The sequence below is a fragment of the Marmota monax genome, unplaced genomic scaffold (genome assembly GCF_021218885.2).
Source record: "Marmota monax isolate L192 unplaced genomic scaffold, Marmota_monax_Labrador192_F-V1.1 WCK01_AAM20220418_F8-fsc00061, whole genome shotgun sequence".
Lineage (NCBI taxonomy): Eukaryota > Metazoa > Chordata > Mammalia > Rodentia > Sciuridae > Marmota > Marmota monax.
The window spans coordinates 15,224,401-15,250,459 of record NW_026695230.1 but is presented as its reverse complement, the minus strand read 5'-3'; the positions used below and the strand labels follow the sequence as shown (position 1 = coordinate 15,250,459).

Below are 26,059 nucleotides of genomic sequence, written 5' to 3'. Positions count from 1 at the left end.
ATTACATCAGCCACCTAATAGGTCCCTGTCTTCAGGTCATTCTCCTCCATTCCATCCTCCATTCCTAGGGGAGTGACCTCTCCAGCTGTCATGTCTGACCATGCTATTCTCCTGTCTCATCTCATGGGGACTCCTCAAGTCCTCAAGATAACACAAAGTCCACACTCCACACTGGGTCCAGCCCATTTCTCTGGCCCCACCTATTCCTTCCAGGCACCTCCACCCAAGCCTTCTGTATGGGCTTCCTGCAGCTCCCGTTTTCTTCCCCAGCCTTCATTCTCTTTCCTGGAAGCAGCTCCTCATTTTCATGGGTGAAACCCTTCTGTGGCCCACTACACTAGTTAGGAAGGAGCTAACCATCTCCACCCACAATCCTGTCCCAAGTGCCAAGAGAAAGAGTAGAAATATGTGCCAGCCTTGGCCAGCCAAGGAATGCCATCCATGTGTACACAGAGATCGACTCAGGGACAGACAAGTGAGACCAGGCAAAGGCAATCATGGGAATTGTGTGGGGCACATGTGGAAAAGAAACTCTCCTTCCATTGATAGGATAAAAGCTTAGAGTTGCTCATAGTCATTTGTTACCTTTGTATAAAGGACCTGCCCGAGAACTAACATACAAGAACGGAGACCTGAAAGATGGAATGGGACGATGACTAGTAACTCAGTTTGGGCACCTGGATCCAGCACTACCTAAAATCACAAGCCCTGGAATAATAATAATAATAATAATAATAATAATAATAATAATAATAATGTGTAAGCTAGTGTGAAGTGGGTTCCCATCATTTGAAAGAGTCCTGATTAACACAGCAGAGAGTTCTGTTGCCAATAGGGTGCTCTGTGTGGCACCTGCTTCCTCCCATGTCTCTACTTTCACCTGCAATGCCTTTCTTTCCTCTTGTCTGTCTGTCAATTCTCTAAGAGGAAAATTAAGTATTATTTCATCTGGAAAACCGCTTCTACCCAGCCTTCTTACTCAAGAAGGAGAATTGGTCTCCTTGCCTTGGTTCCCCTAGCTTTTTTGTGAAGGCTATTCTGATGCTGTGTCCTGATTACATGTGTTCACTTTCTGGTGACCTCATAGCCTGTGACCAAGCTGCATCACATTTATGTTCCAATGGCCCAGGGAAGACTGACACACCTCTGGGGAATGAGCAGGTGACTGGGGCAGCCAGCCCAAACACACCCTGACCTAGATGTGGGCCTTTCTAGAAGGGTTGAAGGACTCTGCCCTCTGAGCCCCCGAAATGAGCATCACCCAGCTGTCTCTCCTGGACCTCCTCTTCTTCCTCCTCATGTCCCAGTCTTGTCTTTTTACCACAAGAGATGGAAATCCGACACAGTACTTCCCGAGGCAGACACAAGGGGCTGCTCCACTCTGCCCTCTGGGCTCACAGGGCTGGGCAGCCTTGAGGAGGCAGGCTGAGAGGTGCTGCATGGCCAGTGCCAGACCTTAGTCTTCCTACTCAAAAACGACCACCCTTACCCACAGAAGTCAGCGGAGCAGTGGACACCTTCAGGTGCCGGTGAGACAGCCTTCTGTGGGGACTGTGAGCTCTGAAAGATAGATCAGAGTCAACTCGTTAGGAAAGCAACCTGGAAAAGTTGCCAGCTTATTCTTTCCATGTCATCCTAGAGCAACATCTTGCATACATATTATGTATGATATAATATTATGCATATCCATTTCTTGTATCCTCCTTTGAGTCCACTTTGCTATTCTTGCTGACTCCCTTATCAATGAGGGAAGTAGGTCTTTGACATAGGCTCACTGTATATTTGTAGGATAATTCTCTCTTTAATTTTTTGGAAATTACACTTAGACAATCTCATCCCACCTAGACCAATGCATGGGCCAGTGCTGTGTAAAACACACAGTGACATTCCTGTGTATGTGAGCAGGGTCCCTCCCAAGTGACCATCTTCCATATGGAACCCACGATAGCCATAGGTAGGATTCTGCAGTCAGAGACACACTCCCAGGTTTGTCCACAAAATCTGGACAGTTATTATGAGAAACTTCTTGCTATGGTCCTGCTTTACTTAAGGGCTAGCAGAGTGCAAAGGGCCAAATCAAGGAGAGAAACATCATTTTGGAAGTGGGGGAAAGATAATGGGAAAATCCTAACCTCTGTCTCCCATTGTGAAGAACATTTTCATCAAGAAAATGATGCAAGAAAAAACAAAGATTTGTAAGAAATATTGCAATCTGCTCCCCACATTCTAGGAAATCCTGCCCATCATAGCACAAGGATCAGGCACCTGGAATGTGTACCTGTTGGCCAGGTTTTTGTCAGCGTCTCCTTCAGGTGAACTGGCATCCCCAGTCAGGACGATTGTAGGTGGACTGTGAAATATTTCTGTGGAGGGAGGGTCCTGGTGGATTAGAACAAGAACACAGAGAGAGTTAGGCCTGGGTTGGTGGAGCTTCCAGCTGCACCAAGACACTCAACGCCATCTGAGTCAGTAGACCAATGCAGAGTGCTTGTTGGTTTACACTTTGTTGAGATATAATTGATAAATGAAAATTGTGTATATTCAAGGTGTACAATGTGATGTTTTGGTACACATGTGTGTTGTGAAATGATCATCATGATTAAGCTATCTAAAATATCTCCGTGTGTGTGTGTGTGTGTTGAGAATGCTTAGCAGATTTCAGGTATATACTACATTATTACTAGCTGTAGTCATCATGCTACACTTTAGTTCTCCAGAAGTTACTCATCTTATATCTGGAAGTTTGTACTTTTTGACCAACATCTCATTTCCTCCACCTCCTGGGCCCATAATCTGTACAATTTCTGTGGAAATAGGCCCATACTAATAATAATACACAGAGTCTCCTTTGCTACCTGCTTTGCAATATTTTCATCTCAGAATTATTTACAGGTGTATGTGGGAGACTCCTTGCCTCCTCTCCCATGTCCCTTCAAACATTTTCCTTCTCCTCTTTCTTGTCTCCTTGACATTTTGCTGTCAGTGCCCTCTGTGATCACCCTCCTGCCCAGGTTGAAAGCCCATCTCCTAATGCTCCAGAGCACCTCACCACCATCTCCTGCTGTTGGTGCTGCTTCCTGTACCTTTGCAGCAATGGATCCCAATTGTCCTCGTTGCTACTTTCCCTAGGGGATGAGTCTTCTGAAGCCCCTGAGCATTAAGCATTCTTGCCTCCAAAGGACCCCCTGATGCCACGAGCTGGGGGCTGCTGACAGGCTGGAGTCCCTGGGTGGAGCCAGGGCTGAGCTGCCCTCTTCTGCCCTCAGTGCACAGATGTTTCCTTGCAAGGTGGGAGGGGCTCCTCTTTCCTTTTCATATTATACCTTATTATACCTTATTATACCTGTCCTGTACAGTGTTGTGTGGACTTCTTCAAGGCCACAGTTTGCAGTGAACCCACCTCTTCTCATTTTCATTTGCATTTCTTTTCTCCCTTAGGACGTGAGCTGGAGATATCACCAAGCAAGAGTCCACCCATGGAAGGCTGTGTTGCTTCCCTTGCAGGGAGGATGCTTTTATGTGGAAACCTGAAGCCAAAGCCCTGAGAAGTGATTCCCTGCGCTCTGTGTGTTATCTGGGTCCCTTGTCAGTGTGGGGAGGTGCAGGGTTTGGAAGAGAGAGGCATTTAGAATCCCCCAGCACATGGAAGGAAGATTGAGCAGTGACTTCGAATGGGCAGGAGGAATAGAAAGCAGCACTGTCTATTGGAGGGTCCGACAGACCTGGCTCATATTCTTGCTCATCAACTATGGGCATTGAGAAAGTTATTTAATATTTCTATAATCCATGATCATGAAATCTAATCCACAAGTTAGCATGAAGATTAAAAATATGTCAATAAAGCACCTTGCACATGATGGGCATTTTCAATAAATTATTATTTGACTTTCAGATTACTTACCCTCCCATTCAGCAATTTTTTGTTTCCATCATGTGCTAGGAGCAGCCATATATATATATATATATATATATATATATATATATATATATAGAGAGAGAGAGAGAGAGAGAGAGAGAGAGAGAGACCCTCAAGAGCTCACAGTCAAGCAAGGGATAAAGAAAAAGTAATATAAAAAATTAAGATGATAAGAGATGGACCACATTCTGTGAAAACTCAGAGTAAAGAAGAAAACTATCTAATCAGGGAAACTGGAGAAGACTTTGTATTGGAGTGGGCATTTGAGTTAGGGGTCTTGAGGGATGGTTAGGAGCTTGCAAGACAAAGATATTAGGAGAGAGATCTGGGGCAAAAGAAATAGCAAAAGGCATTACTGAGAATTTGGGATTTGCCAATGTACCTGGAGCCGGAACATGGATTATGGGGTATGAGAGATAAGAGACGACTAGGATAAGAGGTGGAGTCAGCTTCTGAAGGACCTTGAATTCTATTCCACAGAGTTTGGTCTTGTACTTTTGGAGATGGGGACCCCTGGAGGGTAGATTTGGGAGTAAATTAACTGCCAAAGAGAGAACACGGAAATATTGACAGCAGATCCGTCCACGAATCCCCATGATTCTCAGTGGTGGAGATGACAGAAGAGGCTGTGTTGCTAAAGCATCCATCCTCCTCCTGCACAGGAATTTTGAAGAGCTCAGCCATATGCTTGTGGCTGGAACCTAGACAGGCCCATCTGTCCTCATAACCCCAGAGCTCCAGTTCCTCCAAGAACACAGATACCCGTCCTGTTGTAAAAGACTCCTGAAAGTGATGCCCAGGGAGCTTCCCAGAAAGCAACTACTCATTCTCGGGACGTATTCCCTTGACGGCTGTTGATGAGCTGGCCATGGCTTTGTCCTTTTGTGGCATTATGCCGCCGTTCCCATGGTGATACAATGGTCAAAGGCCTGCTCTGTCTCAGATGAATGTTGTGCCAATAAAATAAAATAATGCACGGATATCCACAGTGATAAGCATCATAGGGTCTACAAATACTCATTAATTATAGTTGTTCTCAAAACAAATAGTGGCTCTGCTCTGAGTGACCAGTTCTCCCCATCTTTTGTCCACTAACCTCCCCTGGTAAGAGGCCAAACTAGCAGCAGAGAGGTGGGAGCTCCCAGGGTCCAGCAGGGAAGCGGGAGGACTTGGAATCACGGTGGGAGCATGAGGACATATAGTAGAACAGTATCCGGGGAAGTCAAGAAGGGAAGCAGTGTGTCAAAATGGCAGGTAGCAGGATGAAGACGGTGGAAGGCAGGGCCAGAAGTGGGTGAGATGAGGTTAAATGAGAAAGCCAGCAGAGGATGGAGTGGGTTTTGACTGTGTGGATTCCCTGGTGGGCAAGAAGGGCTGAAGTGTTTCCATAGTCTCCTCATCACATCATTAAATATGTCTGGCCTGCGTTGTCTCTTAACTGTCAATCAAGGAATGAGCATCTTCTGTATCATCATCTCTGAGCTCAGAGGTTGTTATGGTTTAGCTGTGGTGCCTCCCAAATGCTCATGTGTGAGACAATGCAAGAAGGTTCGGAGGAGAAATGTTTGGGTTGTGAGAGTCTTAATCTAATCAGCTAATTAATCCCTAATGGGATAACTGAGTGGTAACTGGAGCAGGTGGGTGTGGCTGGAGGAAGTGGTTCCTTGGGGACCTGGCTATGGGGTATATATTTGTATCTGGAGAGTGGAGACTCTCTCTGCTTCCTGATCACCCTGACGTGAGCTGCTTCCATCTGCCATCCTCTCCAGCCATGATGTTCAGTCTCACCTTGAGTCCTGAGGAATGCAGCCACCCTTCTATAGACTAAGACCTCTCTGAAACCATGAGCCCTCAGATAAATTCTTCCTCCTCTATAATTGTGCTGGTTGGGTCCTTTAGTTACAGCAGTGAAAAAGCTGACTTGAACAGAGGCACAAACCAGAGACCTGTGGGACCTTTTTCTAGGAGAAGTTATAAGTTTTTAAAATACTTACCAACAGTTCACGTTGGAAACAATGTGCATGGAGGTCTGGATGCCCTGCTTTTCTTTAAACTGAAATATCAAGCAATCTCAGGTCCACAGTTCTGCAGAGTAACTCTTGGTTTAAGCCATTCAAGCTGTCTTGCTTCAATCATTTATGGCACCTGGCCCCAAAGGCATCTGAGTTATTGCCCTCATATAAGTGATTCTTATTGTGGCCTGGTTTTCTGGAACATATTTAAGGTTGTGCCTTAAGTATCCCCCACTCATATCATCTTGATGGCTGCTATGGTTTGGATATGAGGTATCCCCTGAAAGCACCTGTGTTAATGCAGAAATGTTTGGAGTTGAGATGACTGGACTGTGAGAGCTATAACCTAATCAGTCAGTTCTAGTTTGAATAGACTGACTGAATGTAACTGTAGGTGGGTAGGGTGTGGCTGGAGGAGGCAGGTCATCAGGGGTATTCCCTGGGAGGGTTCATCTTCTTTGCAGGCCCCTTCACTTCTCTCTGTTTCAGGGCCACCATGAAGTGAGCAGTGCCCCTCCACCATGCCCTTCCACTATGATTTCTGCCTCACCTTGGGCTCAGAGCAATGAACCCAGCCAACCATGGACTAAACCACAATAACCATAAGAAGAAAAAAAAAAAAACTTTTCCTCCATTAAGTTGTTCTTATTGGGTTTTTGGTCACAGCAACACAAGGTTGACTAATAATGGCTCATGACTCTTGCTATAGGAACACCAATCAAAACTCTGACTATGCTCATAGTGTGCGTGGGATTCCTTCCCTGGGTGGATGCTATCCTGACTGCAAACATGTGATCTCCCAAAACTGCCTTCTTTAGGTTTGCCCTATTTATAGAGAATTTCTTTCCTGAGTCCTCTGGTAAACAAGAAGAAATGCATGTTAGCTAAAATACCATTCTCATACACGTTATCTCATACAGTTCCTGTCATCCCTGCGATGGGGCTTTCACAAATTCCCAGCATTCACAAATGCAGATGAGCTACATCTATATAAAGGGGTGGGATGGGCCAATCATGTTGCATTCCAGAAAAATAATTGTGGTGCTGGTGGTGGAGTATGTATCCATCTCTGAGAGTTTAACGTATCAGTCTTCTAAGGAAGAAGAGTAACCGATTTTACTTTATGTATGGACGTACTACCTACTCCCCCCAAGCAATTTAAAGCATCTGACAACAAAATATAAGATATAAAAATCATAAGTCCTTAAAAATGGGGGAACAATTTGATGGACATAGATATCCAAAGCAGATAAAGAGCTCTTGCTCTTTCTAACCATCTATGGTTCGGCTCTGAAGTGAGATTGTTTGACCTGAAACCCAGGATCTGAGCAGATGGCTTTAAAGGACCGCTCAACAGGAAGAAAAGAAGAAAAAGAAAAGACAGAAACCTCCTTCTTTACTCTCACCTCTCAACGGACATGAAAGGGAAAGAAATCTTGATGCCCGTCCTCACTTCTCTTTTCCCCTGCTTTTCTTTCCTCCCTTTTCTCATACCCTTTCCTCTGGTGACGCTGGTTTACCTTTCCCACCCAAATCATCTCCCTCTCTCTTTGTCCCTTTCTCTCCATCCATCCGTCTCTCTCTCACGTGGGTGGGTTTTCCCCACTCAGCTCCTTCCAACAATTGATCGTGCAGATCATCTGAACCTCTGCTTCTGTGATTGGCCCTAACCAGTTTACAAGAGTCTTGCAGAGGAAGGAACTTCTCTGAGAAGAGGGGCCCTGTGCTGGCAGTGATGGAATGCCTTTTGGACTCCAGGAAAGGGATGAAGTCTGCCAACATGACCACATTATTGCTCTTAATTCTCTCCATTCATCTAGCAAATATTTTTTGTGCACCTATGTAGACATGGTCTGTGCTACGGCCTGGGGGGCAAAGGTGAGCCAGGCAGCCTCTGCAGTGCTTCCTGGGAGCATCAAGGGATGGAGAGAGGAAAGAGTACCTGCCCCCACACCCGATAGCACCCTCAGCGTTGGCACCTACAGGGCCAAAGGCCTGCAAGGCACTGGAGGGAGCAGCTTTCTACTTGGAATTTTCTCCACCTGCTGGCTAATGGCCACAGGCCCTAAAGTAGTCCGATGGTGAGTGCCTTACCTGGGACAGCAGTTCCTCTCATTTAGAGGAGGGTCGAGGCAGTGAAGCCCACACAGAAAGGCAGACCCACACCACAGTGGTGAGTGCCAAGTGTATCACACAATTCTAGCTTCTCAGAAACCTGGAGGCAAGGCTGGGCAGAGTGGTGCATGCTTGTAGTCTCAGCGACTCTGGAGGCTGAGGCAGGAGGATCACAAGTTCAAAGCCAATCTCAGCAAAAGAGAGGTGCAAAGCAACTCAGACCCTGTCTCTAAATAAAATACAAAGTAGGGCTGGGGATGTGGCTCAGTGGTCGAGTGCCCCCGAGTTCAATCCTGGTACCAAAACAAGAACAACAACAACAACAAAAAAAAAAAAACAAACACAGGGGGTGTAAAGCAGTCAAGAGTCATGAAGTAGTCCCTGAACCACCTGACACGGAACATCCTGGTCTTCATTCTCTCCTTCCAATGTGTGCAAAATACACAAGCAATACAATAGAAGCTTCTTCCCTAATTTGCTCACAGAATGGTTGGGTACCCCATGGAAAATTCTAGTTTTCTGCAAAATCGTATTTGTGGGAACATTTGTGTCTTGTGTGGGCTGTCTTTGACTCTAGCAGGGACTAAGGAAAGAGTATTCTAGAGAAGAGAGTGTGGGAAGATTCCAGGATCCCTCTGGGGTGAATTATGCCAGGTTTTAATGCATCACAAATACCTGTCCCTATTCCCGTTCTGAGCTGCCTGACAGAGGCAAGCCTTCAAGAAAACTTGTTCAGGCGGGCAATGCATGTGACTGAATTTAGAGTTTGCCAGGCAAGTCACTTTGAAATTCAAGGGCCTCAGACTCAGAGGCACACTATTATGATACAGCTTGTCTCTTACTAGCTATGTGACCTTGAGCAAGTTACTCACCCCTTCTGGTTGTGAGCTATAAAGCATCTTCCCTGGGGCATCAGGCCACACAAGCCCCAGCAGTCAAAGCCTCCCAGGTAGCCTACCCCGAAGTGCCCTTCACCTGGTCCACGCCAGCTCTTACTCTCCACTTGTCAAACAGTAGATGCCTGGTGCCGGTCACAGAGAAAGGAAGCAAAGAAACATGCAGGTAGAAGAAAGCGATCTGATAATTACAGAGACCTCCTGCAGCTGGGTCCCGTCCCAGATACCATCGTGTTCTCTCATTTAATCCTCCCAGCAATTCTGCGAATGAAACTTAGGACACACACCTAGAAATTGCAGGTGATAAAACCTCCCGACCTGGAACAATCATGAGACAATAAAAGCAAAGCTTGTAGCATAGAGTTGACCATTAACATGTTTCTTTTTCTCCCCCTTTTTGGTCCTGGGGATTGACCTCAGGGGTGCTTATCTGCAGGGAGGTTTTTTTTTTTTTGTTATTGTTTTTGTTTTATTTTGAGACAGAGCCTTATCAAGCTGCTTATGGCCTTGCTAAATTGCTGAGGCTGGCCTTGAACTTGTGAATCTCCTGGCTCTGCCTCCAGGGTCACTGGGATTACAGGCATGTACCACCGTGCCCAACTCCTGTTTTGATTCCTACTTTATCAACCAAAAAAACCCCACAACTTGTCCTGGGGCTCTGCAGCCGATAAACAGTGGAGGTGGCGAAACACTGGCTGGGTCCCTCCACTGTGGCATCCCTCTCTTTCAGCCATCTTCCTCTTTGATGGCACCTCCCCTGGTTCCTGGCATCTTGCCTGCCTCTGACACTCCTCTCTTATTTTTCTGAGCTGCACACTTCCTCACAGAAGGTGCCTCTTCCTCCAGGAAGCCTTCCAGCCAACATGGGGTTGAATACACAGCTGGAGGAAAGATAGCTAGGGCCAGAAGTGTCTTGAGCACTGCCCCTGTCACGGGTCCAGAGGTGTCTTGAGTACTGCCCCTGTCACGGGTCCAGAGGCCTGTGCTCCCTGGGGTCCATTTCCCTTCCCTGAAGCCAGTCAAGTACTGTGGGGCTGGAGCACCTCCCAGCAAGTTCACTCAATAACAAGCACACAGGTCACATTTTGTTCCCCTTAAATAAATCTTATAGAAACATTTAAATGTTTATTTCACTCATAAATTCCCAGGAATGCACAACAGTTTCCTAAGCACTGAGCACAGGGATAAATTTAGGCCAGTGTCATAGACGGGAATATTAGCTTTGACTCCCCAGTATCACATGACGAGACTCAGACTAGGCAACAGTAAGGAACAGCCCTGGCCCCGGCCTGGGTGGGCGTGTGCAGTTTGGCTCCTTGATGGGCCCTGGGTGACAGCCCTGGAGAGGAGGACCCTGTTGGAAGACAATGCCAGGTGGTGGAGAAGTAGGATGGGCCTAGACTGGAGTCCCACCTGGTGACCTCCAGGCAGTCACTTAGCTTCCCTGACTTTCATGTTCTCAAACATTATATGGAGCTAAGAATGCTCATTTTTCAGACTTGTTTTAAGGATAAAAACAAATACAGCAATAATGATGCCAAGTGTGAGCGTGTGATGGGTGTGCACTGTTTGACCGTAGCCTGGAGGGCAAGCTGGGGTGCCTCAGTAGATAGGGGCCCAGTCCCAAAGAGGAGTTAGTGTTCTTACGGCGGGATGAAAGGACTCTCAGGGAACTTGCAAGAAAATGGTTATTCTAGTGTCAAGGCCTAAGGCCACAGGAGGAAGTGGCAGTGCCTCTGCCAAGGTCTGCTGGCCCTGGGCTCCTCCCAGCCAAGCACTGAGGACCAGTTCCCTGGCTCCTTGCAGCCTCCCCAGTATCCACTCTGTGGATCCTCCCATGTGCCCCTGGTGGACCCTCTTTCCTCCACTCTAACCTTGGGCTTCAGGGGTCGATAGCCAGATTATCCTGCTTTCTACATCACTGTTTTCGCCTCATGCCCATGGACTTCGAGAGCGTGGAGGTGGACAGGATGGCCAGGCCTTATTCTGTGGGGTCACTCAGCCAATCAGCATCATCTTGTATCCTGCCTTCCTAACGCTATTCCTTCTTCCATCTCTTCCTCCCTTCAATCCAGCATCCAGTATCCCAGTTATCCACCCAACCTACCCCACATCCACCCATCCATCCATCCATCCATCCATCCATTCATCCCTCCATCCACCTGTCTGTCCATGCCTCCCTAAGCCCCTACCATGCACTAGGGCCTCTGCTGAGAACATAGAATCGTGGGTGAAAGACATGGCTCCAAGTAGCTCATACATAGTTTCACAGGGGTGACAGAGAAACACAGAATGACAAGTTACTTCACTGCTCACAGTAAGAACTAAGGACAAATAATTGTCATATGCATTCCTGACCATCTGTAACTGCCAACTTTTCTGAGACACTGTCCACTTTGACCTAGGCACTCCCACAGCTATCACCTCATAGCTCTTACTCTGTCCCTTGACCCTTCCAAAATCCCCTCTCCAGGGAGAATGGAGCATGAAGCACCTGCTCCCCATACCTGTGGCTTTTGGTACACAAGACACTGGCTTTACTGCTGGGGACAGTCAGAAGGTGGTAAAGCTGGTAGGAACACCTAGGAAGGAAACTTAGGTTTGAATCTCCTTTCAACCACAACACTACTATGTGACCTTGACAATTACATAACTTCCCAGACTCAGTGTCCTCCTTGATAGGATAGAGATAATAATACCCACTTTGGAGAGATGAGACCACACAGCCACTACCCAACATATGCCTCACACACCAGATCCCAATTCTTTGTTCATTACTTATTTGACGATATTTCATTATAGATCTTACTTGAGCTTGTTCTTACAAAGGGTGTAATGAGGTAAGTGGAAATGACTCAAAGGAAGATGAATTCAAAATCCTAGGTAGGAGCATTCAGGTACTTCCTTCCCAGTTTCTGGTGGTTAGACTGTACTTACTGGTCTCCATTTTCTCACCTGTAAAATGGGATAATAACAGCACCTGTCTTCTGGAGTCACAGTGAACTTACTGCATATTAAGAGCAGTGCCTGGTTGCAGGAAGCATGGTATGAGGCTCCTCACGGGGTGACTTTGTCAGGGGGAGGTCCCTACTCTACCCAGTCCTTGCAGGGATCCAAGTGTCTTCCATGTTTATCCATTTTGTCTTCATCTCATTCCTGACAGAGAATTGGTTCTTTGGGTCCTAAAACATTTTCCTCCAGTGGGTGAGTACACATTCTCCAAGGAGTCTCCAGGGAGGAGCAGACAGAACCTTTTTCCTGGCCAGTGAAGACAGGTTCTAGATAGCCCATGGGAGGTGAGATGCTATCATGGTTTAGATACGAGGTGTCCCCCCCGCAAAGCTCACGTGCAAGACAATCCAAAAAGGTTAGAGATGAAATGACCAGATTATGAGACCTTTAACCTAATGGATTTAACCTTTAACCTGTGGATTAACTGGGTGGTAACTGTAGGCCAGTAGATGTGGTTGGAGGAGGTGGGTCACTGGGGGCGTGCTTTTGGGGTTCATATTTTGTCCCTAGTGAGCATAGTTCTTCTGCTTCCTAATTTCCATGTCCTGAGCTGCTTTCCTCCTCCATTCCCATCTGCCATGATGATTTGCTTCACCCTGGGCCCACAGCAATGGAGTTGGCGTCTATTAACTGAGACCTCTGAAACCGTGACCCCAAATAAACTTCCTCTCTCTCCTCTGTTTATCTTTTTAGAATCTTTGGTCACAGCAAAGAAAAATCAACTAAAACAGGTGGAGAGAGAAGCTGGATACCCATCTAAAATAGTAAAGTGGAGATTGTTAGGCTGTAGGTGATCTCAGGATCTCACAGAGCAAACATCCTCCGGTTCTAGAACAGAGAAGGTCGTGGGGGAACTCAGAGCAAATCAAATCAGAGAGAATGAGCACTCAGTTGCAAATCAGCTAAGATATGAGCATGCTGAGAGCAGGAATTGGTTAGTGAATGCTCAACAAACATTTATTGAAGAATTTCAATAAGCATTTATTAAGTAAATGTGCCTTCCCTCTATATTTGTGAAGTGCTCACCATGTGTAAGTGAAGTCTTCTGCTGCCTGTGGCTCAAACACCACTGCAGTATAGTGGGATATTTTCTGGACTAGAAAGAAGAAAAGTAGTAAACTGTAACCACGTTTCTTTGACTTGGAGCTGTGAGACATTAGAATGCAGACCTGTAATTTCTTTATATGAGACTTTGGACAGCTAGTGTACCCTGTCCAAAACTAATTTCCTCATCTATAAAATGGGCACAGTCACTGCTCCTTTATAGAAATGGTATGAAATAAGCTGAGATAATAAGTGAAAGGGGTGTAGTCTAGAAAACATTAGGAGCCTGTTTGTCAGTTTCTTTTCTTCATTTAGATAAGACGCCCACTGCTCTGAACTTCTGCTTTCCTAGGGAGATGACCTCTGCCCTGCTACCTCCCAGTGGTATAGGAAGGTCAATTGCTTTGTGCTTATTAGGGATTAAGCATCTACTATAAGCTAAGCACTTTGTTTAGCATTCTCTCTCTGTGTCTCTCTCTCTCTGTTTGTGTGGATGTATAAATATACATATATATGTAAACAATTCTGGTAATTGAGGTGAAGCGCATGGGTTTCAACTTTTGTTGTATTATCTAGTACAAATTATTTTCTTTTTTTCTGTGCTCAAATTCTTCACATAAATGGAAATAATAATAGTATCTACCATGCAAGAGTTTTGAGAGATTTAAATGAGGTCATACATACCATAAGCCTAGCATAGAGCCTGGCACACAGTAAGTTCTCCATACTTAGTTACTGTGTTCACAGCTCTTACTGGAATCCTCAGCCTATAGATGAGGACACTGAGGCAGGATGAATTGTATCCGGGGTTGCCCTCAGGAAAATGGAGCCTAGCTTTCCCCCCTGCTATTGCTGTGACACCTGTGACCTCTGACCCAGAGCATTTCCTGCAGCTTCCAGGACTCTCTGGATGCTTGAGGGGGGCGGGATGAACCGCTGGTCAATGCCTCTTCTAAGAGGATAGACCCCTATATTGGCTCTGGCCCAGCCCACTGATGGAGTGTGGGAGCTAGGATGGGTCTCTAACCCTGTCACTCCCATTTGTTATGGTGGCCCTTACCATGGTCTCCAATTCTGAGCCAAAAGAGTAGCTTGATGGATAAAGGTTCTAGACACCTTGCAAACAGCCCCCCCCCCCCCCCCCCCCCCCCCCCCCGCTTTTAGGGCCACATGCCAAGAATTGCTTATCCAACCTCATCTAGGACACTTAAAATTTTGGTGGGGAGGCCATTGGCTAGTCAGGAAACACAAGATGCTATGTCCTTCAGTGCTAAACATCTACCTAGAGCCTCAGATATGAAGCACACAGTGGCTGCTCTGGGAGACCTGGAGTGCCTCATGGACGAGGCCGTACCAGGCTGCGGCATGGTGGTCTGTGTTTCTCGGAGTCAGCATGCATCTTGCTGTGCTGCTTTATGTCTGGCTGAGGGAGAATGAGGAAGTCACAGGGCAGCAGGATGTGAGACTGGAGCTTTGCTCCCTGGCCCCAAGGGGCTCCTGCAACTGAGAGGACAGTGAGCAGAGGGCCTTTGGTGTGAGGCATGCCACAGCTACAGTACTCGGGAGATCTCAGGACAGTGGATTGGCAGCCCAGGACAAAGTCCCTTTGGCCCAGACCCCAGAGCTCTCGTGGAGGTCCCGAGGAAAAGTCTGAGTGCAATCTCCAGGATCAGGTGGCCAGGGTTTAATTCCTGAACTGCCACTTGCTAGCTATGTGACTTTCGAGGAAGGTAGTCCACTTCTCTGTGCCTCCATTTCCTCAACTATGAAGCAGGAAGGAACACATCATTTAACTGGGTGGAAGTTAAATGAGTCAATACAGTAGAATAGTACTTGGCACCTGATTAGCTGTCACTGTTAAGTGGGTTTGTGGGTAATTGACATGGGGGCGGGGTGGTAGTAGGGAGGCTGGGGCAGATGATGTGAAGAGGTCTGCCTATGAGTGACCTGCCCTGGGGGCTTCCAGAAACTCTTGGAGAGTAGAGTTTCTCAAGTGGAAGTCAGAGCCAGTGAAAAATCTGGCTCACAGTTAGTATGAGCCTCTTTGTCCCTCAGGTTTGCCAGGCACCTCTGAGATTGGTATGCTGTCCCCATGAGTTGGCTTCCAAACAAGGCTACTGGTCATAGGCCAGGGAATCCCTGATTTATTGTCAGACTGACTCTGGGGTCTGGGGCTGCACAGTGAAGTGGGGACAGATTGGCACTTGCTTTCAGGCTCTGGACACTGTCACTGGAGCAAAGACTGAGAGACAATGGGAAAGGAGATTCTGGGAAGATCCAGAAACTGGCTATACAGGATTTCATCTGCTACAGGCTGTTGTCAGGGGTAGAACTGAGGGACAGCCTTGGGGAGGTGGATCCAACTCAACCAGGACAGAGGTGGCCAATCACAGCCCAAACTTCCTGTGAGATGGTGAGCCTCCTGGCATCAAAACATTCCTACAGATTCCCAAGACTCATCCCTGAAGATTCAGCAGGTCTGGGGTGCTCGAGAGCCTGGGGGTCCACAAGTTCCCTAGGTGACTGGTTTAGGGCTCATGTTACAGAGAGCTTTGCCTGTCTGGGAGGAGGTTAGATGTGATCTGGGATCTTCTAGCTCTGATGGTCTGTTATTCTTGGGTCCTCAAAGGCCCCAGACCTGTGTCCTGACAGCTTCAATCCTTCCAGAGCCCTTGGCTACAAACTCTTCCCTTTGCAAACTCTTTCCTTTGAGGGCCTCGCTATTTATGGGCCAACCCAGCAAACACTGCATGTGCGTGAATGTGCACACAGAGAGAAAACCAGAATCTAATCCCATAGCTCATGTGTTTTTGTGTGAGGAGTCTTCAGCTAGTTGCTCATGCCAGCGATGGGAAATGGGGGCTGAGGCCAGAGCAACCAGAACTAGGGCTGGACCCCGGGGAGCTGTAAACTCAGAAGGATGCAGAGTGGGAATTCACACGGTACCAGGACTTCCGGCTACATCCTCCTGGCCAGCCCACTTCCCTGGCTGCCTGACTTCCATTGTTCCTAAGCACTCAGGATCCGGCCCCTGGAGGCTTCAGCCCAGCTCAGGAGACTTGACCCTCCCCTGAGTCTGAGGCTGCCTTAAAAGCCCAATGTGGATTGTCTAGTGGATGCAATAGCAGCAGCATTTTAGCTCTTTAATGGCAATACCTGATTGGTTTCTAGGAGAAGTCTGAGAGGCTAGGGCCAGGCAGTAAGGGAAGAGAGTAAAAGAATGTTGAATCTCATGCGGTGGGGATCTAAACTGCCTCAGCAGCATGGTCCCCCACCTCTCTGGCTATGTTGGGCTGTGATCTGGGATCCTCTACCTTGGATGGTCTATTATTCTGGGGGTCCCCTAAGACCCCAGTCCTTGGCTACAAACTCTTTCCTTTGCAAACTCTTCCCTTTGAGAACAGAGTCCAGAGGCAACAGCTCAGTTGTCCTAGTTGACACAGGAGGAATCACAGACATGAAAAAGCAAACAGGTTGGTCTCAAGGTCTCAGGACTAGAGGCCATCAGAATTCATGCTATCATTTTGTAGAAATCTGGTTCTGTCTTGAGATCACAGGGATACTGAGCCTGTGGGAAACTAGAATCTGGAGCTCTTGCTGGTCAATCAAAGGTCTCCAACCCCTGCCTTTGCAGTAAGCCCATTGGTTCCTTCCCCTCCTAGACTTCCTCTAGAAACTCACCTTCACTCTGTCCTCGGGACCGGTACCTATGTGTAGCTTGAAGTCATGAGAGTTAGAAGGGCCAGAAGTACTCCCGAGGGTATGGTATGAAAGAACGTCTCATGAAAAAAACATAGAACCAGGAAGACTAGAACTCAATAGAAAATGAGTTTATCCTCCCTGACAATGGAGCTGTGTCTTTGCTGATCTTTCATTTCTGTTTTTAGGAATGCTTTTATTCTTGGGGAAGCTCTTCGGGGGAGTTGCCCAGGATGGGAGAGCTAGATTTCACATGAGGATCTGATTCAGGGCACTGCCATTGTTGGTGAAGGGCTAAGGGTCGGGTGACCATCAGGAGAGGAGCCCAGGGGAAGTCATGACCTGAGGATCTGGGATTAGTCACGTTCCAATCCCATTGTGGTTTCTCCTTGTTGCCATTTCCTTCTTCAGTCCCCAAGCTCTTGGAACTTGGCAACCTTGAAGCTTGCTGATAAGCAAGGACCCACTCTGGCCCAAGATGTCCCAGGGTGGGCGTGGGGTGCTTGTAAAACCCTGAGCTTCAATCTGCAGACAGAGAGATGGGACTGGACGCACAGTCATTTAGACATTCAAGGAAAGGACACCTTGCCACCCCAAGGCTGCCAAGTTCTACAACATCTCAGACCCATGAACTTGGGATATGGGGATACAGGGACCATTCTTTTCTAAGTATTTGCTATCTAAGTTCCCACAGTCATGATGTATAAGAAAACAAATGTCATCATAACATGAACATATTCACTAGGAATCTGCCCATTTGGAACAATAACGCTCACTCATACATTCCTGCCTTGCTTAGCAAGTGTCCATCCCAGTGGTGCTGGTCAGTTTGGACGACTGTCAGATAGCACAGGACGATACAAGTTCAGTGCAAATCAACTGCAAAGTTCATGAAGTAAAGAAAACAAGGCTGGGAACCTTCATGTGCACAGTCTTTGACCAGCAAGGATCAGATGGCGCTGGATCAGTTAACAAATTAAGAAAAAATAATGAGGATGATGGCAAGACAGGTTCTTCAAAATTGGGTGGTTTGAATAGCAAAGAATTTAAAGAGATCCTTAGATGAAGCCCTTAAGTATTAAACAGTCTCTTAAGAAGGTGTTATAAAATAAATCCTAGGGAATGTGGCATCATGGGAACATATCATTTCGTTGGTATAAAAAAGAATAAACATATCAACACCCAAATCAACACTTGATTATTTGTTCAATCTGAAAATTAGCATATAATCTACACTTTGTAATATATATAGCTAAAAACAACTTGTTTTCATAATTTCATTTGCTTGATGATATTATCTTCATTAACTTATTTTCCTCATGTCCCATTTTATAATAAAATTTCACTGAATACTCTTTTCACTATTTGCCATGAAATTTTGATCTCCATTTTAGGCTGATTCACTCTAAGTGGCCTTTGGCTGGTGCCCATCACCACCTCGATGTGACTGGACTCTCTGTGTGGCAGGTTTTCTTCTAAGCCTTTCTCCAATTCAGGAGGAGGCTGCGGGTTAGAGGGTTTGAATTCCCATAAAGCCTAGATGGTTCCACATGCAGGATGTCAGTCATGGTCACTTCAAATGAACTCAGGGTGATGTGTTCCTCTGTTTGGAAGCCACATACCTTCCCCAGGTACCACTGCAGACAACACAAGCTGCCTGAGAACCCCCTGACCTGCTGAGAGCTGAGGCTTCAGCCCAGGGCACTTGTCTTGGCCCCCAGCCAGGCTAGCCATGGGCAGGGAGGGGGGCACTTACTTGACTGGCAGGGCTCTGGGCTGCCTGTGGCTCTCCGGGGGGCTCCTCGTCCTCGGGAATGTGGGGCATGGCAGCCTCCTGGCTGGAGTGGCCGCGTGTGCCCGGAACCTCTGCTGCGTCAGCCCCAAAGATGCTCCAAGAGGCCTGGGCTCCGCAGGCTGGGGAGACGCCAAAAGGACAAGTCAAATTCCTTCCCATCCCTGTCCCAAGCTGGGTTCCATTTCCAGGAGCCAAGAGCCACGGAGAGAGCCAGCCTGAGTTTGCATCAAGCCTGAGGTCAAGCTAGGCTAGGAGAGGGCATTTGGAAGTGCACTTCCTCCGGCTCTCTGGCTTTGTTTACAAAGTCAGAGGTGACCTTTTGCATCTAATTTGGTCCTTACAGTAAACATGAGCTATTTCAGAAAGGAGAAAAGTGCTTCAAACTCCTCAAAGCTGTATCTCATGAAGGATACTCTGTTGGGATCAGGTTGGTATTTGTGCACCATTTATTGAGTGCCTACTGTGTGCCAGCCACTATCCTAGGAGCATGACTACCATCATCTGGTTGAATCCTCCTGAGGACCTCTGACGTAGGCATTGATGGTGCCATTCTACAAAACGGACTTCCTCAGAGAATGGAGGCTACTTGCCCTGAATCACACAAAGAACCAAGCGTTTACATCTGGATCTTCCTGATTGGAGTCCTGGGTTCTTTCCACTACACCACACAACCTTCCTTGGCAGTTTTCTGACCTCCTCCCCATGGAGAGAAGGACACTGTCATTTCCTGAGCACCTTCTAGGTCACAGGTTCTAGGTGAGGTGCTGCTGACTGCTAATTTGGTCAGCAGGAGGAAGAGCCAGAAAGCTCCACCACTTTCCATGATATTAGGTGTTCTTCTCGTTCACAGAAAGGGCTTGGAAAAGCGGAATCTGGCATCAGCCCCAGCTCCCGGACCCGACCCCTGCCAACACACACCTCCAGACCTCGCTCCCTGAGGAAGGCAAGGTGTCTGGCTCATTGCAGATATTCCAAAGACTCACAAAAAAATGGCTGTTGGTTTAAAGAACTAGAAACCCTCAGCCCTGGGATTTGTCAAGGTGACCACCTTCTTGACGGGTGCTTCTCTGCTCTTAATTCAATAGCCCCACTCAGCTCGGAAACGGTAGGGGCGACCCCTGCTGGTCACCTCAAGAAATCTCAAGTTCAGCATGGTCTGAACATCATTCGTTCTTTCTCTACAAACACAATTTGCTGGGTCTGTGCTAGGCACTGTGACACCAAGATGCTGAGGACGTGGTCTTGGCCCCCCAGGAGCACGGAGTCCAGGGTTAGAGGCAGTCAGAAAACAGCATAATGGGGTAAACACTTTGGCAGTGACAAACCACAGGAAAGAATCCCTATCTTTGGAAACTGGGAAGGAGGACGAAATGTTAGTGAAGATTCTACTTTAGAAATAGTGCCAGGAGTGGTGGCGCATGCCCATAATCCCTGTATCTTGGGAGGCTGAGGCAGGAGGACTGCAAGTTCAAAGCCAGCCTCAGCAATTTAGCAAGGTCCTAAGCAGCTCATCAAGACCCTGTCTCTAAATAAAATACAAAAAAAAAAAGGGCTGGGGATGTGGCTCAGTGGTCGAGTGCCCCTGAGTTCAATCCCTAGTACCCTGCCCCCCCAAAATAAATAGCGTTTGAGCTGAGCCATAAATACTGAAATGCAAACGGAATCTATCTAGACAGAATAGATGAGATTAGAAGAAGAGAGGCCACCTGTGCAGATTTAACCTGGCTCTCAGGAATGAGAGTCATGGGGCCAGGGCACTGTGTTTTCCATCCCAAGGGGCTACCATATGAATACATTGAAAGGTTCTCCCAAAAGTGAGCTCTGTGGCTAATTTCTATCATCTTTACGTGGAACTCAGCAGTAATGATGTCAGTGATACCTAGTAAAGTATTTGGTAGCAGGGGTTATATGGTCATAGCACCACAGCAAAAAAGTATCCACAATCCCCAATTCTACTAACAAAGTTGGTCTTATCTCCCACTCAAGATTTGCAGGTCCTGGGTATCTTGATAAAAGTATGGTTTCCAAAACATGGGAGGTAACTGTTCCATCTTTCCTTTAGGTCTTAAACTATAAAAAGTGCATTGTGCTCCATAGCATAAGAAGGACTCAGACAAATTAGGACATGTTCAGAAAAGGGGAAGCAGGATGTTAAGAGGACAAGAACTTGTGTTTAAAGAACTAGAGGGCTTTGACCTGGACAAGAGAAGGTACGGGGAAAAGTGTAATCTCTTCACAGAGGTTTGAAAGGCATTCATTTGAAGACTGTTGTTCCCCAAAGGACAGGTGCATGACAAGTGACACAAAGGTCAGAGAAGGAGGGCAAAGGAAACCTTGTAGTGTCTGGACTCTCTGAAGATGGAACAGGGCACTCTTTAAGGCAGAGAGCTCCCTAGTCCTGGGAGAGTTGCGGTAAAGGCTGGCGCAGGGGCCACAGGATTGCCAACCAATGCCAGGAGCTTTCCAGTCCTGACTTCTGAAATCCTGGACTCTTCTTAGTCACAACAAACTGCAAAACCTGAGGCTTCATCCCAGAATTCTGGAATCACGACATTCCACCATCACATCAGAAAGACCCCGATTTTAACCCTCTATATCCCTTCCCCGTCCCTCTCTTCACGAAAGTCCCTGGTCAGCAAAGCAACAGCAATGACTGAAGATGGTCAAACACTGACGTAGCGGCCTGCTTCAGGAGGAAGGCAGAGTGGATGGTGGCTGAGGTCCCACCCTTGACAAGGTGGAACCCAAGCTGCTCAGAGGAGCCCTGGCAGCCCTGCCTGCAGCCATTCCCACGCTGCTCCGGCCCTGTTTGCTTTCTCTCCCATCCATTATTATAAACTGGCTGCTTAAAATAGCAAGGTAGAAGCCGAGTCCCTCCCCCAGAGTGACATCTGGGTTCCGCGGGAGCTCATGGGCACATGGACCTCACATTCATCACAGCAGAGTTTGGAATACAATCTCCAGGAAGTGGTGATCTAGAGCACCAGCCCAAAAAAGGAAAAAACATTTGGTGATGTTTGGTCTCCCTGCAGCTCCTTCTTTAACTGGCTTCCCGGCCCTTCTCGCTCTCTCTCCAGCTGGGTCAGGAAAGGGTTAGATGGGACTATCCCAAGAACCAATCAGCTCTTTGGACTCCATAGATTATGCCTCTAGCCAGTGCTTAAATAGAACCTGGCCCATTTAACAGGAAGAGAAACTGAGGTGCAGAGAGGAGACACAACTTAACTGGGTTTAGTAACCTTTTCTAAAAGTGCAAGTTACCCAAGAGCCTCTTCTGGAGTAACTTTCCATCATTTGTATAACTCAAGAGGCTAGAAATACCACTCTTAAATATGCTTATCTGCCCCTGTTAGTGGAACATACTCTTGTTCATGCCTGCATGCATCAGATATTTCTAGGTTTCCCACTTTGTATGAGGCCCTATGCTAGGTACATTTCAGGTGCTACTTTGCTATTTTGTTTAACCCTCATGGAATAGGTTGGATTATTCCCGTTGAAGATATTCAAGAATGAAGACTTAGAGAGGTTCAGCAACTTGCTCAAGATCACACAGATAGCAAATGGCAAGAATGATAAACCAGGCTCGTCTGACTCCCAGGCCCGTCATCTTTCCCCTCTGCCTTCTCCACCAGGAGTTCTGCTAGAGTGTAGCAGAAAAGCCTAGCACGCGTGCCCCACAACCCGCTGAGAACCAGAGCATCAGCTCCCAGGGGCAGGGAAGGGGAAGCAACACCAGCACCTTGGTTGCCAGTCCAGGGGTCTTCTGAGCGCAAAAGAGTGGGCCACAGTTTGAGGTTGCGTGACCCCCACCGTGTGGAGCTACAGGGGTGTTCCTTCATCCTTCCGTCCACTGCGTCAGCCATACACTCCCGCCTCACCTCCTGACTCTTCCATTCATACCACAGGTTTGTTCATCCAACCATTCACCCCAGGAAGTCCCACTCCAGGTCAAGAGCACAAGCTGTTCCACAAGCTGCAGAGAAGAGTTGCTGCAGGGCCCTGTGGGCTGCCGGAGAGGGCTGCCGGAGAGGGCTGCCATGACGGAGTGACCGTGCAAGCCCCAGTGTGGCCAGCCACAGTCACCATTACAGATGAGGAAACAGAGGGCCCAAGACTTGCCCAACCTCACATGGTCTCTGAACGGCACCGCAGATCTGTCTGTCTCTCCAGCTCTTTGTGGGGCCCTCTGCCTTGTGAGTGGCATTCTTGGCAGGCAGTGGCCTCTCCCAGAGCTGTGTGACCAGCCCAGAAGAGATCAAAGCCCTCTCTGAAACCACAGTGTCCCAGGAGCACAGCCTGTGTGCCATGTGGCTCAGTCTCTCTGTTAATTTCTGTCACTGGGAAAGAGCCAAGAAGCCAATCTGGGAAAGCAGGGGTTAACCGGGCTCCGCTGACCTTCATGGAGTGACTCAGTCTGCTCAGAAGGGAGGACTTTGTTCTTCCAGCTTGGGATTTTGCTTTCATTTAGCACATAAAGAATGTGAGAGCGATTAGGCTGCTATTAATATCTGGTCTAGCTCTCTCTGGATGAGGAGCTGAGGCAGGGGATTGCTTGGGGTAACTGTACACATATTTCTCAACCCCTCTGAAAATCCAGAAGGGACAGGGAGGGTCCCTGGAGATTTGTCAGTGTTTCCTCTGCTCCCACTTCTGCAAATGGGGAACTGAGACCAGACAGGGATAAAGATTAGACCAATGCCATGCCTGGGAGGCAGGCAGCATCCGAGAAGGCCCCCCAACTCCTGGCCCCTGCTGCCCTGGAAGTTTTCTGGCATCTGATTTTGGAGGCTGAGCTTGCAACAGATAATAAGCAAATGTACTGGCACCAAGAAGCAGCACCCCCACCTTCCTTCCCCTCCAGATCTGTCTCGTGCTCTTGAGAAGGAGGACGTTCCTACCCCGCCTTCACCTAGGGCAGACTTGGAGAACATCCTTGGGCACTGGAAAAGAGCTCGAGGTGTTGGGAGGTATTTCTGTGGTTCCTGGGCCTGGCCAACGGTAGAGCTGAGTCCTGTATCCCATAAATGTGCCCTGGTGGAGGCCCACCCCAGGACACCCACTCACTTCCTAGTCTTGGGAGGTCCCAAGAAGGCTTGAGAGCTAGACAGACGGAGCCGCAACTCTCGCTCTGCCTTTTCCTTGCTGGGTCTGTCTTCCCCAGCCTCAGTTTCCTCATTTGTCAAACGGAGGTAGTAGTACCCACCTTTTAGGGCCGTCGTGTGGATTAAATTAGGAAGTGCGTGCAAGGTGGCACACAGCATGTACTCCATAGGGTCCTTCCCACGCACTGAGCAGGCTGCTGAGTTCTCTCAGCCATGGCATCACGACCCAACCACGGCCCCGATGTTCTGAAGTTCATCCTAGGTGGCTCAGAATCCCCTGGCTGGTCTCTTGCAAGTCGAGGAGAAACAGTCCTGGCCTGGCCATGGGCTTCTCATCTGTACAGAAAAACAGATACCACATCATCAGACAGGCCTGGAATTAGAGCCCTCAGAGGCCATGCCATGCCCTGTGGATGAGGGTCCTTCTGCAAACATGACTGGGCTGGGAGAGGGAGCACAGGGCTGTGGACAGCCCAGGTCAGTGCTGGGGTCAGTCCTGGGTCTGTAGTGTGGTCAGTCCCAGATCTGCACTGTGGTCATTCCTAGATCTGTAGTGTGGTCTGTCTGGTTTCACATCCAGTTCTTTCTGCCACCCCTGTGGTGAGGGTAGGCCCCAAAGGACAAGAGGTTTCTATCCACAAGTAAGAGGCGTGACCTAGAGCAGGTCCTGTCCTGGAAGAGCACAGGGCACAGTGCTGGCCAGTAGATGAATGACTGCAGAGGACATCACCACACCCAGTTGTTGGTGGGGGCCCTAGATTCTTTCAGAAAGCATATTTTGCTTGTAGGGCAAAATGGGGTTGTAGGGAGGGGTGGAGAAGGTGGAGGAGTGGGGAGAAGGCCTCCGGCAAAGAGAGGGAAGGATGAGGAATCGGAGGGCACTTTCCCCAGGACGTGTCCCTCAGCACCACCTCCTGTGGTCCATTGGCTGGAGCATAGGGCCTGACCCCAGCACCCTAGCTCCCTGGGATCTGCCCCTCTCTGGGAAACCTTGCAGGACCCAGTGTCTCTGGCCACACTTTTCACTCCCACAGATCTCTATAGTGGGCTGGGGGTTCCCAGAGAGAGTCCACACCTTCAGACCAGAGCCAGGCCACGTAAGGAGAGGCTGGACCAGGTCCTGGGGGTGCTCAGCTGTGCAGGGGGCTGGGAGGAAGTGCACCAAGAGAAGTAAATAGCCATGAGGCCCCTCACTTCCCGGGGTCTTCCTTTTCCCCAATGACCCTTATCTCAGGGCCTTGGAGACATCATTGTGCCCACTGCCTTGGGGACCCTGTAGCAGCAGGAGGTAGAGAAGAAACAGCCCAGTCCTACCTTTTAGGTTTCAAAGGGATATGGAAAGGGTATAAGACACAGAAAAAAGGATTTGGGAGAAAACATCCCAAGTAAAGGTAAGCCTCTCTCCCCAGGACTAGTATAGGATTGTGAGGAGAGGCAGGGACAGGGCAGACTGGGATGTCCCCAGAAGGGGCCTGTGCCTGCTTCTCTTCCTTGGGAAAACCCCAAGCTGAGCCCAGTGACCTTTCATCCCACTTCCCAGCCAGAACCTCAGGGTGAAGCCCCCAGTGAGAGGGAGTGGCCGCTGGTATGTCTACCATAGGCCTCTAGACAACCTCACAGGGTCTTCATGTTCCAGGGGCAGGGGACAACACAATCATTTCTGTGGACCCAGGATTGGAGTTGCCAGATCCCTAGGTGCCCTGAGAAGGATGATTCAGTGACCTACTGACCAAGAACTGCTGGGGAGGTGAGGGACATGTTGTCAAATCAGGACAGGTGCCATTGTCCTCGCCCTGGTGCCCTGGTTCTTAGGAAGCCCCTTGGAATTTAGATGCCTTCTGGAGAAAGAGAGGGGTCGAGGAAGCCCCGAAACGTCTGAGATCCAGGTCCTGTACCCCTTGAGAAGCGGTCAAGCCAGGGTCAGTCTTCCCTTCCTCCCTCTCTCCCCCTCCCCTGGCCATGACAGGAAATAAGCCAAAACATCTCCCCAGGTTTCCTTTCCAGCTTGTTCACTTCAGCAATTCTTTTTTAAAAATAAGTCCACTTGAAAACATTTTTTTCTTCTTGGAAATATGTGCAATTGCTCAATCGGAGGCAGTTCAAAGGCACCGGGAACAGCAGAAAAGTATCTGAGTCTCCCATTTAGCTCTAAGCAGAAATAAATCTTGCCCAGTTCGCTTTGTTCCAGGCCATCCGTCCGTCCGGCAGCCTCTTCCCTGAGTCACTCACTGCGGGGTGACATGAGTCATCATCTCTGGGGTCAAGGACCACACGGTATTCCTGGGTCTGAGACCCCATAAAGGGCAAGGCCCCAAGGGGTCACCACAAAGAAATAGAGGCCAGAGAGCTGCTCCTAGGTCTGGGCTCCATTCTGCCTCCCTAGGCGTGTAACCTTGTGAGACCCTGAGCGTGGAGGAGTGGTAGGCAGGTTTCTAGACCTTTCTACCTCCCACTTTGGAGGGGCCTCC

At 48.3% G+C, this 26,059-nt stretch overlaps 1 protein-coding gene across 6 annotated transcripts in view; it reads right to left on the bottom strand.

The window, feature by feature from the left end:
- The window catches only part of Irag1 (inositol 1,4,5-triphosphate receptor associated 1), a 119,240-nt gene that overhangs the window by 57,887 nt on the left and 35,294 nt on the right, over window positions 1-26,059 (bottom strand). For 4 of the 6 annotated variants that reach the window (XM_046438036.2, XM_046438037.2, XM_046438038.2 and 1 more), the window contains exons 2-5: window positions 23,693-23,927; window positions 18,451-18,608; window positions 2,279-2,379; window positions 1,490-1,560 (exon numbers count right to left, since the gene is read on the bottom strand). In XM_046438036.2, the coding sequence (XP_046293992.1) occupies window positions 1,490-1,560; window positions 2,279-2,379; window positions 18,451-18,608; window positions 23,693-23,759 (397 nt within the window). In that variant the 5' untranslated portion in view covers window positions 23,760-23,927. Of the gene's footprint in view, window positions 1-1,489; window positions 1,561-2,265; window positions 2,380-18,450; window positions 18,609-23,692; window positions 23,928-26,059 lie in introns of those variants that run through there. The other 2 variants (XM_046438042.2, XM_046438043.2) reach the window with 2 other exon arrangements.